This window comes from Lissotriton helveticus, chromosome 1_1 (genome assembly GCF_964261635.1).
Source record: "Lissotriton helveticus chromosome 1_1, aLisHel1.1, whole genome shotgun sequence".
In the NCBI taxonomy this organism is placed as follows: Eukaryota; Metazoa; Chordata; class Amphibia; order Caudata; family Salamandridae; genus Lissotriton; species Lissotriton helveticus.
This window is the reverse complement of record NC_136057.1, coordinates 223,949,573-223,964,394: the sequence shown is the minus strand read 5'-3', so window position 1 is coordinate 223,964,394 and position 14,822 is coordinate 223,949,573. Positions and strand designations below refer to the sequence as shown.

The window sequence follows — 14,822 nt, the reverse complement described above, 5'->3', positions numbered from 1 at the left end:
ATGTTTCCGCCCATTCATGACATATTCTGTTACGTTTGCATCACATGTCTATGTATACTCCCAGTTACACCTCTTTTTACTGTTATCTTTCGCGACTGCTACGCGTCACGCCTTCTGCTCCACCCACTGCTACGCCTACTGCAATGTAATGCTATGTGTTTGCGCTATGTATATAAGTCAATGTATTGTTATTAAAAATTAGCGCGCTCATCCCAGACCCAGCCCCGGCAGCTGCCGGGCCTTATTGTCCTATTCCCATGCAGGTTGTCCTGATCCTGTCCTTATGCTGTAATAAACCTGCAGAAACTCCTACTACCTCGAATCTTGACTCTTATTTATTGAGCTACCTGTTATGTTATAAGTCTAGTCAAAAATAGGGTATTATTTATTTATTTACCACAATTTGACAAATGCGGAAAATGTATAATTGTGCAAAAGTTGGTGCAGGCAAACAGTAGCCTAATACAGTGGCCCTGCTCATACCTCTGACTAGGTCCAGAAGTGCTCCTCAGTGGTTCCTTCTTATTTTTGTCTCATTGAGTTTATGGTTTAGCTTCTATGGAATCAAGGAAGACTAAACCTGAGATTACCACTCCACAACACAGACTACCACATCACACAATTACTCTCCATAACACATAATCATACTCTACATTATTCCTGTACACTAAATATCACATACTTTCTATCCACATAATTTCACTGCATAATATACCACATAATTTCACTACACACAACGTATATCCACTGCACTCCAAAAAACATTGGTAAAAAACTTTTACATTTACAATGCCAATAGCTCTAACTCTTGCAAATCCGAGACCTACAACTAGTATTTGCATTTGCAGAGTGGTGGAGAAAGCGGGCTGGGTCCCCAAGCAGCACTCAGGAATTCTGCTGTGTAGGACTTACAGTCGGTACCAGGAGGGCTTCTTGGCCCCCAAAGTCCCTCAGGAGTAAAGTGGACTTCATCCCCTAACCAGTAGTGTGCCAGGAGGTGCTTTTGCAGAGTGGTGGAGAAAGGGGGCATGGCCTCCGAAGACCTCTTATCAATCCCACGGTGTGGGACTTACTGGAGGTAACAGGATAGGTAGTTGGCCCCAAGGACATCATTGGAGGCCAACTAGCCCTCCTATATCCTCCAGTAGGTCCTACACAGCAGGATTGCTAAGTTCTCAAGGCAGGCCACGCTCCTTAGGGACCAATAAGCCTACCTGTTACCTCCAGTAAGCCCAACATAGGGAATAGGTGTGGCACCGCGGCCAGGGCGACTGTCACTGGACGCTGGGGCTCATGATTCGATCACCAGCTCCGGAGGCAGGGGTCTGCCCAGCACCATGTGACTCTGGGCAATAGCTCGCTTAATCTTCCCAACGGCCCCCATCACCGGGATGCCTCCGGGTAGCTGTGCACTTTACAAATACTGGATTTACATTTACATATTGGGATTGCTGAGAGGTGGACACAAGCCACACCCCCTTTCCTCACCACTCTGCAAAACACACTTCCTGGCACACTGCTACTTTTGGGATGTTGTCCCCTTGCCTCCTGAGGGTCTCTGGGTGCCAACTAGCCCTCCTGTTACCTCTAGTAAGCCCCACACAGCTGGATTGCTGAGAGTTGTCAAAGCCACCCCCCGTATACACCACTCTGCAAGCACACCTCCTGACACACTACTGCTTGGGGGATGAATTCCACTACAGTTTATGGTCCTCAGGACACAGAGGGACCTCATACCCCCCCCACCACCAGTGCACCAAGAAGCGCATTTGCAGAGTGTTGTGAAAAGGGACATGGCCTCGGACTACCCGGGGGGCCAAAGGGGTGAGCATGTGATCAGGAAACGTGAGAGGCCCGCTGCAAGTGGTAGTCTGAATCAAAATGTACCCGCCGACACCCGAGGGAATAATGAACACAGCTATAGGAAAGCTGTTTTTCCTTCATTTTGCATCGGCCTATATTGTAGCCCCAGCGTCCTCTCTGGCTTGTTTCTCCGCCCTCCGCCCCACCGTCTTCTTTTAGACAACTAATGAGGAGATTGGCGCTGGTGTCCCCTTCAACCATCACCTACCCAGCCGGACATTGGACACAGTTCCTCCACGTCTCCCTGGTATGGCTCGTTCATCCCCTTCTTTCCTATAAATTCTCTCAACCTCGTTGTTTGTTTCACTTTACCTTACTACGCTATTTTAACTGTTGCAATTCATAACGCATTGTTTCCTCTGTTCTAGCGCTCTAATACCTACGGGTAAAGCCAGTGCTTTTTAATCCTTCTGATGTACCTTCTAATGCAACGTTCCCCTTGTTTTGCGCTCTAATACCTCCGGGTCTAGATAACGCTATATAACCTTCGCAAATTAAATAAACTAAAACAGTTTTTTCCTGAGCAACATGGCTGATAAGCGGGGGAGCTGCTTGACTGCTAATGAGGAGATGGGCCCTGGTTTTCCCCTTGAACGACACCTACCCAGACGAACATTGGGCATTGTTCTTCTTCGTCTCCCCGCAATTACTCCATCCTCTCCTCCCTCCTTCGAATTATTGAAACATTGTTTATGTGTACTGTACCTTACTATGCTCTTTTATCTGATGTAACTTGTAACGCAACGTTTCTAAATGTAAAGGGCTCTGATACCCTCTTGGGTCAAGTTTGCGCTATATAAAACTTTATAAATGAAATAAAATACATTGTGGGCTAGTTGGCCAGAAAGCCCGTTTGCAGAGTGGTGCAGGGAGGGCCGGGGCCTCCGGCAAATTGCTTGTTTCTTTTTTAACATTTTCTTTTAGGAAAGGGGCTGTGTGGTCCCCCCTTTCCTTGACCCTTTTGGGCCCCGGAGACCCCAAATTCAAAAGGGAGGGCAATGCGAGGTCCCCCCCTAGGTGATTATACCATTCCCCGGAGCCAGGCCTTTCTTTATTTCAATTTTTTAAAGGGGTGTGTGGCCGCCTCCCAGGCCATTTTCGGCCCCTGGGATCCAGGGCATGGCCTCTGTGTTGGGGGCCGCGGGGTAGCCACAATGCCCAGCGGTTTCTGCTGGCTTCCTGCCTCCTGAGGGAGCCAGTATTGCTTTTGGGCAAAGGGAGCTGCTGACATGCAGCTCCCTTTGCCCAAAAGCAATTCTGCTTTGCTTCATGGAAGCAAGAGCAGTATTTCTGCTCTTGCTTCCATGAAGCAAAGCAGATGTTTGCATTGTAAATATATACCCATATAAGCCCAATAGTACAATTTCAAATTTGGCAGTGTCCACCGCCTCCTTTAATAGGCAGGTTGAGTAATCTAATTGATCTATGTATTAGTTTATCATGCCATATATATCTAGTATAATTTGTTAAATAATATTTGCTTGTAATGAATAATGGAAACAGCCTGAAAAGGCAAAGAAATTTAGGGAGAATATTCATTTTAATTAAATTAATTCTCCTAACTTACCAAGATCTCTTTATTTCTATCTAGAGGGATTCTAGTAAGTTGGTAAAATTATATTGAAAGCATAATTTTGATTCAGAAGTAACCATAATCCCTAAATATTGTACTTTACAGTGACTCTTGTATATTCTAAGACTGGGTGGAGTGCCAAAAAAAGTCCGCAAGCAGCGGACTGCGCTAGAAAAATGCTGGGTCTTTGTCTGTGCTTTGAAATTATTGCTAACACAAGCACAAACTTGTACCCATTTCAGTACTAAAGAACCAAAAGGTTTATGGAATGTTAAGTTAACTGAGCAATTGCTAGTTGTATGTTGTAAAAAATAATGATGATATACATATTCTTTAGGAAGCAAATTCTATTTATATAACATTGTTCATGAAACTGCATTGTAATTACGCAGTTGCAGACCGTTGCAAGTTCTGAAGGTATAGCAAGCTCCATTTGCATAATCTAAAATGTGTTAGCACTCAGACCCGACAACTGTCAAGCCTCCCCACCCTTCCATGTGCAAACTGTCATATCATCCTTAATCTCCTCATACCTTTCAGCAAGTGTAAATCTCCCTATAAATACAAGCCTAGCAGTGCAGTCAACGCTCGGCTTCGGATCACTGTGATCCTTACCTGAGCTCCAGCGATGATGTGTCCTCATTGGATTCCTGCTTCATCACAGATTAGTGCTGAGATCTTCCAGTGGTCTTTCTTCAACCTGCTCCGTGTCGGATGCCTGACTTCCTCTTTTTCCAAGTCAGGCAGTCATTACCAGTCTACACTTGGAGGATACAAAATAAAGAACACTGAAGAATCATGAGTAAAAACCAAATCTGGAGATGCTTGCCTCACGCAGCTCGAGGAAAAGCAGGTAATTTAATTTCATTAACATTTAAGTTACTCGATTGCAGATCTACTTTGGTATTTATTTGAAAATAACACTGCTCAGGAGGGGGCGTGGCCAACTGCCAAACATGGCGGTTGCCTCTTAGAAGTGCCTCGGCCATGGGCAGCATTATTCTGTCGTAACAGTGGTTTTCTGCCGAAACAGATGTTCCGTTGTTGAGGGCCCCGCTGAAAGGCAACGGAGCCAATACTCGGAGCTGTGTTTCAGCCCCCAGGAGGTAACCGGCAGGACACCGCAAGACCTTAAGCAGAAGAGTCAGCTGAAAGGCGGGGATAAACAGCAGGCCACGGCAGCGCTGGAGGACGGACACCCGGTACAGAACGCCTGGGTGCTGGCCTCGGTTCCGGGGCAGTGCAGAGTGCAACAAGTGCTGAAACAGCCCGGGGAAGGACGCGTATAGACAGCAGTCGAGCGCCGGGTGTCCTGACAGTGGCGATAGAGGTGAGCGAGTTGAAGCACTGACTGTCGGACCGGGGGACTCGCATACGCAAGTTCAGGGACAATGCGCAGCCTACGAGGGCCTGCCCCATCTGGCTGCCCATCGCAGGGTATACCAGTGCGCAGAGACACATGCTCGTCTGCTGGGGTCACGCCTGGAACCAGAAGTGGTGGGGAGACGGCCTCTGGGCCACGAGGAGAGTGGTGGAGTCCCAGGGTTTGTGCTGCAGTAAAACGGCCCATGGTCAGCATACGGGCAGGGCGAGCTGCATTACCTTTGAATGATAGTGGGCATACCGGGAGCAGTGAAGGAGTAGAGACCAGCATATGATGAATGGAGGAAGTGTGTAAGGGGGAGCGTTTACAAAGGGAGTCATGTTACATGAGGCAGGTAGCCTCCAATGCGGCCTATTCAGCAGCAAGTGGTGCCTGCCTCTCGAGACGGGTGGAATACGGCCTACGCTGTGTGAACTTACCAACCTGCCAACAGGACCGCGTTGTGTGAGGACCAGGTGAACACAAACACATAGCATCATGCCGCTGGGGAGAAAGTGGTCTGTTCGATACATTGACACCTGCTAGTGCAGAGGTGACGGAGCAGAAGATCTGCCATTGGAGGATTGCGGACAAGGATCGCATATCGGATTCGGGGCAGACTGTGTGCTCGGGCGGGGCAATAGAACTTTGGGACTTTGTGCAATTGGTTGGACTTAGGAGTGCCTGGCCCCTATGCGAGTTCATGCATGATATTGGTGCTCTTTGGTGGAAGGAATTCAACAAACCATCGAGATTGGGGACCTAAAAGGTAAACAACAGGATGCAGGTACTGGCCCTGACCATGTTCCAGATACCTCAGAATCCATGGACGCCTCCCAACTGCCTAGCTGCATACCGCCCACTAATGTGAACAAGGCCACAGATAAACTGGACCTAATATTACAAGAAGTGCAAGACTCTAGAAAGGTCATCGAACATCAAATCGGTGCCCTCACGACAGGTCTCTCCCTGCTTCAGGTGGACCATGCCCAGCTCACAGACAATGTGAAAGACTACACGATAGCATTGGATGAACTGCTTTTATCCTAGGCCTGCTAAGCACTCCATATGCATTTTTCAGGAGACATGGAGCATGGATCCGATTCATAAAGCGGGATATTCCACCTTTTTTATTCCAGCAGTTCGTTCAGAATCAGGGAGGGGACGTCCATCTGGTGGCCTCCTTATCTGGGTGGCTGCCGCATTGAACTGCAGGACGAGGGAGCATCAGATTGGTAGCCCGGACATCCTAAATATTACCTTGAAGGACTCCAGGGGTCGTGCCATTTTGAACATTTTTAACATCTATGCACGTGGCACTAAGGGGGGAAGGCAGATGACACTCTGCTTATTTCAAAAACTCCCCAGGGCCTACAGAAGCTATTGACCCGCTTCCAGGACTTCTGTGTATCCAGGGGTTTGGTTATAAATGTGGCAAAAACTAAATATTTGATTTTGCACCCCCCAAGGAAATTAGGAAAGCCGCCTGTCTTGAACTCTGCCCCCTTGGAGAAAGTCTCAGAATTCGACTACCTAGGGCTACGTATTACTGACAATATGAACTGGTCCGCCCATATTGATAAGATGGTCCTCAACCATAAAAAGGTAGGAGGTGCCTTGCTCAGAGAATTCCGAGCATCTCCGAGACAAGCGGTGAGCCCTGCAATCGAGATCTACAAGGCAAGAGGCGTAACATCAGCATTGTATGGGGCAGAGTTATGGGGTCATTGCAATATGGACGCTCTCACTAAGGCCGAGAACAAACTCTTGAAGGATCTCCTAGTCCTTCCTTTAAGCACCCCGACAGTCCCGGTGCTCCTGGACGTTGGCTGCAAGAGTATTAAAGATCAGGCTCGCCTTCGTCCACTGCTTCTTTGGTCCCGCATTTGGAGGGTCCCGGAGCTGAAGTCTTATGCTGACGGCCTGGCAGAGATAATGGACATGGGAGGTTGGGCCAAGATCAAGTGGCTGAGGGACATAAAAAGTCTTTTGGGGGAGTTGGGCTTGGGGGACTGTTGGATCTCAAAATCTGCTCCACCAAAGGCTGACCTCAAAAAGATATATTGGGAGTGGGTTTCTGGCAATCTTGTCAGGAACCATCACCATTGCAATCTGACCACATCTTTTTTGGAACTAAAGGAGGTGGCTGTTTTTGAACCCTTTTTGGACCTAATCTCCCTGCCAGCTGACAGGTCCCTGTGCTATAAATTTAGGGTTGGTACCCTTCCGATTGGGACTTTTGTAGCAAAATGGAAGGGAGCACACCAAACATCTTTTTGTGCTCTCTGCCCATCTAGGCCAGAATCTGTAGCACATATACTCTTTGAGTGCCCAGATTATATTAAACCCAGGAGATATTGGCTCAAACCCCTTTTTAAACGCCTGGGAACACGTAGGCATCTGGTCGCACTACGGATCTTAATGACCGATTCTACCTCTCTATTAGTTTGTGGTGTCTCCAAGTTTTTAAAACATGCATGGCTGATTCGTTGCAAGAGACTTTTAGTTTCAATTTAATTCATCTTTTAGCTAATTTATCATGGAATATTTCTATTTTTATCTGTTTTAACATTTAAATGTCTGACGTACATTGCATTGTTTTACAAACATGTTTTTTGTGTATGTATGCTTCCAAGATATCTTGCATATCGAATAAAAGCTTTCAACAAGTCTCCCCAACAGACCCAAAACACCACCCACATTAAACAACTGCAGAACCAAGTTGCCACCCTGATGGACTGGGTGAAAGATGTGAAAGGGAGAGCATGGAGGAACAATATCCATGTCATTGGTATGCCGGAGAGATGTGAAGGGAACGGCGCCGCTCGCTACATGGAACGATGGTTCAAGGAACATGTCACCTCTGAAGGCCACTCTGACCAGTACTTCATCGAACGAGTGCATAGGATACCTACTGGTCGCCAGAAACCGTGGGCCCCGCCTCGGTCACTCATAGTCAAAATGCTTAATTATAGGATTCGGGACATTTTGTTGCAAAAATCAAGAGAATTGCGCCAGATTGACTTTGAGAACACCAGGGTATCACTCTATCCCAATTATATGCTCATGGGGTAGAGGCAACGTTCTTCCTTAATGTCAGTTAAAAAGAAATTGTGAGGATTGAATTTAAAATATGCCCTCCTCTTCCCGGCAAGACTAAAAGTAATACATGAACAGAAAACACACTTTTTCAAGAGCCCAGAGTACGTTGAGGAATGGTTGGAAGTGACAGAACCAGAAAAACTCATGAACGCTACCTCCTATATCTCAACTCACAGCATCCAAAGAGTTGGAATGCATGCCCAATGCAAAACATGGCGACTGCGTAAGAAAACCACGCAGTCTCACCCAAGACTGCAGCAAATGCAACGAAGCAAGGAGCAGGCGATCCTTACAGTCTTGTGAAAGCTGGCCTGTACACCGGGTTATGTGTTTATTTCCTTAAATAACATCACACATTGTTACCTAATAGATTGACTAACACCATAGTATGTGAATTTATAAAACTTTTTTTAATTATCTTTTTCTCATAAATATAGTATAGTTTTTTTCTTTTACAGTTTGTATACTTTTTTTAACAATAATTCATAAAATTCAAAATATATATATACAACCAGTCTATATGGCTTCTTATTTTCAATGATACATATTCTAGTACATATATCAGCAAATGATTATCATCGCCAAATACAAAACCGAATCCAACACGTTTCGGCGAGTGGCCTTCGTCAGGAGTTCTGTATTTTCACTTCATGATTAAGTACTATAATAATAGAAAATTCTCAATTAATTTTTTTTTAAAAACAAAACAATCTATATTTAACAACATGTGACATTCATTATCTATATATTTTGCTAGCATTTTTGTCTATGTAGGTTATTCATAGACACCCTCTCCTAGTGCCGACAGTTCTCTACCCTAGAAACCATCAAACTTTATCTGTACATATTTCTATATATCACTATCTGCATATTTACATTCTACATCTACATATATTTACAGTTTTGTCTCATCTAATTCAACACTCACTCTATATACATTTCTTTCATTTTTATCACAGTTATCTTATCTAAGTCTTTATCTAATGTGGATTCAAATGTCTGTAGATTGAGTCCAAAAATGGAGACCATTATATATAGCCGCTGGTCTAAATCAAGGAGAAAAAATAATAAAGTCTCCTCAATGATATACTGGGCAATGAAGGCCATAGTTTTATTAAGCATACCTTAAGTGTCTTGGTAGTATTTTTATCCAGTGTGTAAATATTGGTAGTAAAATAGTCCTGGATCAGGTTAAAATCTGTGATTGAAGAATATGAGACTAACGTCAATTACTTATACATACCTCTCTATTGACCTACTTATGTTATAGTCCCTTAATTAAATGATAGTACCTGTTATCGTTTATGGTCAGATTTAGATTGTGTGGGTCAAGTTCACGTCATGATCAATCCTGCGTGATGCTGTATGCTTCCGTGACACTGAATTCTATCTGATGGTTTTGGATACTGCCAGAAAACAGAACGTGATACAAGGGCCATTGTTACTGTTGGGTTGCTATGAGTACTAATAGCTCCTTAAATAGGTTTATTAGATAACACATACTTAATAATTCTGTGTTCGTCTTAGAGGGCTAAGATGGACAGCTGTATGTTGATCAGAGGCCCATAAGTAAATGCTGCAACAGAGGAAATTACACCCATTACAAAAATCGGCAGCTTGTCTGGAAGAGCAGCTTCCTAATATACATATAACATGGTACTATATATACCTGAGAGGTCGGCAGCCTGTAATTGTCTCTTCTTAAATGCTTGGGGGATTTCTGTAGTCTTACTTGCTGATCTAACACCGAGCGACTGTGATGATGCAATCCTATTTGTATAAAAGGAAAACAAAAACGGTGTTTCTTAATGTGAAAATTGCTTCAGCATGAAGCACAATCAATTGTCTTTATATGCAAAGGTTACTTAGTTCTAATGGCGTGCTAGATGTTTTGACCGAAGTCCAAGGCCATGCATTTAAATCTAAACCTGCTTTCTGCCGGCTAAAAAGAGTAATAGAGTCTCTGGCATCGGAGCAAAGAGCAGATTTGTTGGGACGCGTATCCATACAGACAAACTCGCGCTTTGCTTACTTACTTGATTTAAAAAGCTGCGAGGTCCCGTCTTGCCCGTACCGTTGTAACTTGACGGGTTTATGTAACCGGTATTTAAACTTACTTTGGCGCGCTACAGCCCGTTGCTAATTAACACATCTCGCGATATTCGGTGCGGTGAGGTGTCGGATCGGCTATGGTATCCCTTAATGCAAAAATTTCACCATCTTGGAGAGATGTTATGGCTGCAAATTTATATATTAAGCCTACATCTGACGAATAAAGTGGTATATGTGTTGCTTATCGCAACAAGACCGACATTTCAAATAAATGCTTACCGATATATATATATATTGCATGCCGGTGAAAGGTAAAATTGCTTCATCGGTATATAACTTCCTAACAATTATTTACTACGCGGTATATGTGTCCCTGAATCAACATAATTACCGATTTGTGAAATGTGTGATACTGAATGAAAGGACGCTGTCTGAGAGCGCACAAAGTATGTGATCTAAATCTATGTGAATGTAGCAGTCCTAATAGTTAATACAAATGTGCCGCCATCTTTGAATGGTAATTGATCTGTAGTACTTGTTTAAGTAACTTATCACCTATGGGGAATGTCACGGCTAGACTTGATATATGGTTCAGACTACAATCTACAGACATTTGATAGAGAACTTTTAAGAATACAACCTAACTCGTCATTTGTAATAATTATCACGGCTAGACTGAATATATGGTTCAGACTACAATCTACAGACATTTGGTAGAGGAAAAAAATATATATACATCCTAACAAATTATACATTTTGTACTGTTTTTAAGACAGACCAGACAGTATGCATATATGTGCACCTTACAAAAGTGCTTGCTCCCATGGGATTTCGGCATTTAACCCATTAGTTGCTGTTCCAAGCATAAAAATCCAATACACTTCTCGCATCTTGCGAACTTTATCCAAGTCTAGACCAATTTTCACTTGAACCCTTTCTAAAATGTACCATGACATGTTTTCTGGAGTGTGGTTGTGTTCTATATAGTGACTGACCATAGGTGCTGTAAGTTTCCTTGTTCGTATTGCGGATCTGTGTTCCGTCAGTCTAACATTAAGGGCTCTCCCTGTCTGGCCCACATAGCCCATTTTACAGGGACAAATTATGAGATAAATCACGTGTGTGGTCCTGCAATTGTTGAGGTCCTTAGGCTTAACCAGTTGTTTATTGAATATTATGCTAGAGCCTTGCGCTGCTGTTTCACAAGACTTACAGTTGAGACCAGACATGCCAACCCTCCCGATTCTGGCGTGAGACTACCGATGTCAAGGCTAGTCTCCCGCCTCTCGATTCCTGCAAGCAAAAACCCGATTCCTCTGGGTTTCAGCTGACAGGGCTTGGTATTGTGTAAAGTGCCAATTGTTCCAGCAATAGAAAGAGTGGCCATGCAGGGGCTCTAGAAGGGGTGAAAAACCAACAAAGCGTCATTAACAAGGGAATGGTCTTTTAAATACCTGTGAAGTACTGGGGGGTGGGGGGGCGGCTGTATGTGTGCACAGGAAGCTGTTTCGGCCCCGGCTGTCACACAGGGTGGTGGGGCGGCGGGGGGGACGGGGACATGCTCTGCCAGCAACCTGCCAGGCCAGTGCACAACACTTGCATCACCCTCTCTCTACCTGCTATTGCGCTCCATGCTTCTAAAAGGTAAGAAAAAAACTGTGCATTTGTGTTTGAAATGTCCAATCCTGCAGCAGCACACTTCCAAAGCCCATACATGCCAGTAAACCGATTCAATGCCCCATTCTCCCGATTTTTTTTTTAATCTCCCTCTTTGCTCTTCTGAAATGTTGGCATGTATGGTTGAGACAACTATAAGTTCCTGTCACTGGTTGCATATTCAAAGATGATTGTTGTGTATTGGGGTTAGATGTTAGCATTCTTGATCTTACGATGTGGTCTTTCAAAGACTTATTTCTCTTATATGCGAAAACTGGTTTTGGCAGTTGTTCCGCTTTGGAGAGATTCACATTCTCCTCATTTCGGAATACCACACAGACAGGCGACATGACCTCCCCCTAAGTGGACACTTACAGGTCGGACTCTGAAGGGAGTGTGGCTCTATTTCCCACCATGACTCCGCACACTGTGGATGGTTTGTTTAATTGACCAGATATGTTGTGTTGTGGGCACGGAACAGATCAGTAATGTGAACTATCACTACATCTTTTGTTTTTAGATGTTGAAATGGCACCACACTGCATAAAGGTATGGCCCAGGGAGCCGATCGAACACCACTATTTACAGGAATACGAGATTGCGCCCAATAGGTAGTGTTGGCCATGTATCCCAAACTGCGAACGCACTGTACAGATGTAACTCAGGTTTATGTTTGTTGTGTTCAGTTGTATGGTTAGGTATAGTTCTTCGACCGGACCGTGTACCACCTGCTCAGGGTTTGCACGGGGTGCTACAATCTGGGTCAGACACGTGGTGCCTTTTACGTCACTGGCGCAACTGGTGGACAAGCAGGGGCGATATATTTTCGTACGAGGAACCCTAGATGGCCAACATGTAGTTCTGGGCTCTATTTCTGCACCAAATTCTGAACAAGAGAAATTCCTGACCAAGCTGTCCCTTGCACTAGTAGGAGGGGAGATGCATCCATGGATTATTGGCAGGGACTATAACACTGTCATGGATGTTATATTAGATAGATTATGTCCTACCCTCTATGGGACAGGAGTACTTAAACAGGCGACGGCTCTGTGCGGGTGGATTTAGGGCTGGGGGTTGTGTGACGTGTGGAGGATGAGACGCCCAACACATAGGGAATATTCCTTTTATTCACCGGTCCACATGTTGCACACAAGACTAGATATAATATACTGTTCAAATAGGATTGCAATGCAGGTGCTATCTACTACCTACTTGGCGAAGACCTTCTCCGATCACAACCCAATGGAAATAGTGATTAACTGGGGCAGGGTTCCCACCCCAGTGCCCACCTGGGTATTATGGCCACAATTGTTGGAGGACTCAGTGTTCCGAGCTACTATGTCTGACACGATCCAACACTATTTTGTGGAAAATAGTAATACGGAGTCGAATAGGTTAATTGAATGGGACGCCTTTAAAATGGTTATCCGCGGGAAGGCAATCAGCGCAACGGTGGGTGCCCGGCAGGAGGTTCACAAGTCCCTTATAGACATAGAACAGAAAATGGGCAGGCTAGTACAGGAAGCTGCAACGGATGATGACAAGCAGACCCCCCTGCAAGAGGGCAGAATTCGGCATGCAGAATTACTAGAATCTCTCCGTTTCGAAGCTGAGACATGCTGAGGCGGACAAGTCTGGGACACTGTTAGCCAAATTGCTACGGGATAATCCCCCACCATCATCATTAGCGAGGTCACTACCCTTACAGGTGATAAAGTCATTACCCAGCGAGATATTAATATGCCGTTTTGCCAGCACTACGCTGCACTTTATAGTGAACCTACAGATAGAGTAGACACACAAATGGACAATTTATTTATCCACAGCACCATGCCCTCAGATATTAGCAGACGCTCAGAAGTCATTAATGGGACCGATTACAAAGACAGAAATTAAAATTGCAATCAAACGACTCCCCCGAAACAAAACTCCTGGGTTAGATGGCCTGTCATCTGAATTTTACGATATATATGCAGAATCACTTGTGCCACAATTGGAGATTTTATACAATGAGGCATTAGATAAGGACTCCCTGTCCTGCACTACAGCGCAGGCGCTAGTGGTATCACTTCCAAAGTCATCCAGGGACCTGTGGAGGGGGAGCGCCACTCACCTCGCATGGGCGGTACCTGAACGGGGAGACCACGAACACTAACCCTCCTGCGTCCCTGACGACCAGGAATCCACCTCTCTTTTTCTCCCTGCAGGACTCGGACCGACAGACAGGACAGAGCGCTAACCCGGATGCGGCTTCCCACGAACTCTGAGTTCCTGGAAGCGACAACCCGGAAGCGACCGGCAGTGAACCCGGAAGTCCCGCCCCCAGCAACAGATCGAGAAGCAGAAAAGCCGAGGACGAAGAGAGGAGAGCGTTCCAGGTAGCCGACTCATGGCAGGAGACAGCGCGTAGTGGACCAGTGAAGGAGAGTGGACGGAGCGAGAGGAGTAACGAAGAGGAAGCAAAGGACGTCTGGACCGAGGAGTGGTGGAGTCCTCTGGAGGTGGCTGGAGAGCGGCCGTGACTCGCCGGAGAGTCACGGCGGGGCGCGTGAGTACCTTGTTACCGTCTCCGTGTTTCCCCTTGTAGATAACTGTAGATAACTGTAAATACCTGTATACTGATAGACCTCACGTAGACCTCACCCTTGCACTGTAAATATATTTAGTAGTATCACTTCACCGCCTTTGTGTACCATAGCCCTAAAGCCCCGCCCCTCACTCACTGGAGCACCCGTCTTCTCCCCGTTCCACCATCTCTTCCCTTCCGCCTGAACCCTCCCTTCCGTTCCCGTCCTCACGTTCATTCTTGTCCCCACACGACCCGGTGCTGGTGTTAGTACTCCACAAGTCCGTTCTGAAAAGGACTAAACCCCTCTACCTCCCTGTTTCCCTCCGAGGTTACACCGGAGCTTCCCCCGGGAGACCAGCCGACCGCCCCGGAAGATCCGTTTACCGGCTGACCAAGAAGAACAGATCCTCCGGCTTCCAGTCTTCAAACCTTGCCCCTACCCTGTTTGTCAATCCCACAATAAAAACAGCTACCATAGCCAAGTATATACGGCCTCCACGCCTGTTATTCCGGTCTGCACCAACCCACAGTCCACATCTGGTGTCAGAAGTGGGATCCGGAAGCATGGAGGCGGCAGTAAAACAACTCGCTGAAAGCCAAGAGCTCCTCGGGAAGATGATGGAGCGCTTCCTTAAAACAGCCGA

The 14,822-nt window shown here is 45.7% G+C and overlaps 1 protein-coding gene across 1 annotated transcript in view; it reads left to right on the top strand.

The window, feature by feature from the left end:
* The window catches only part of LOC144760603 (olfactory receptor 5F1-like), a 29,845-nt gene extending 23,996 nt beyond the window's left edge, over positions 1-5,849 (top strand). The window contains exon 2 of the mRNA XM_078646541.1: positions 5,533-5,849. Coding sequence (XP_078502667.1) covers positions 5,533-5,849 — 317 coding nt within the window. The remainder of the gene's footprint in view (positions 1-5,532) is intronic.
* The last annotated feature ends 8,973 nt before the right edge of the window (positions 5,850-14,822 follow it).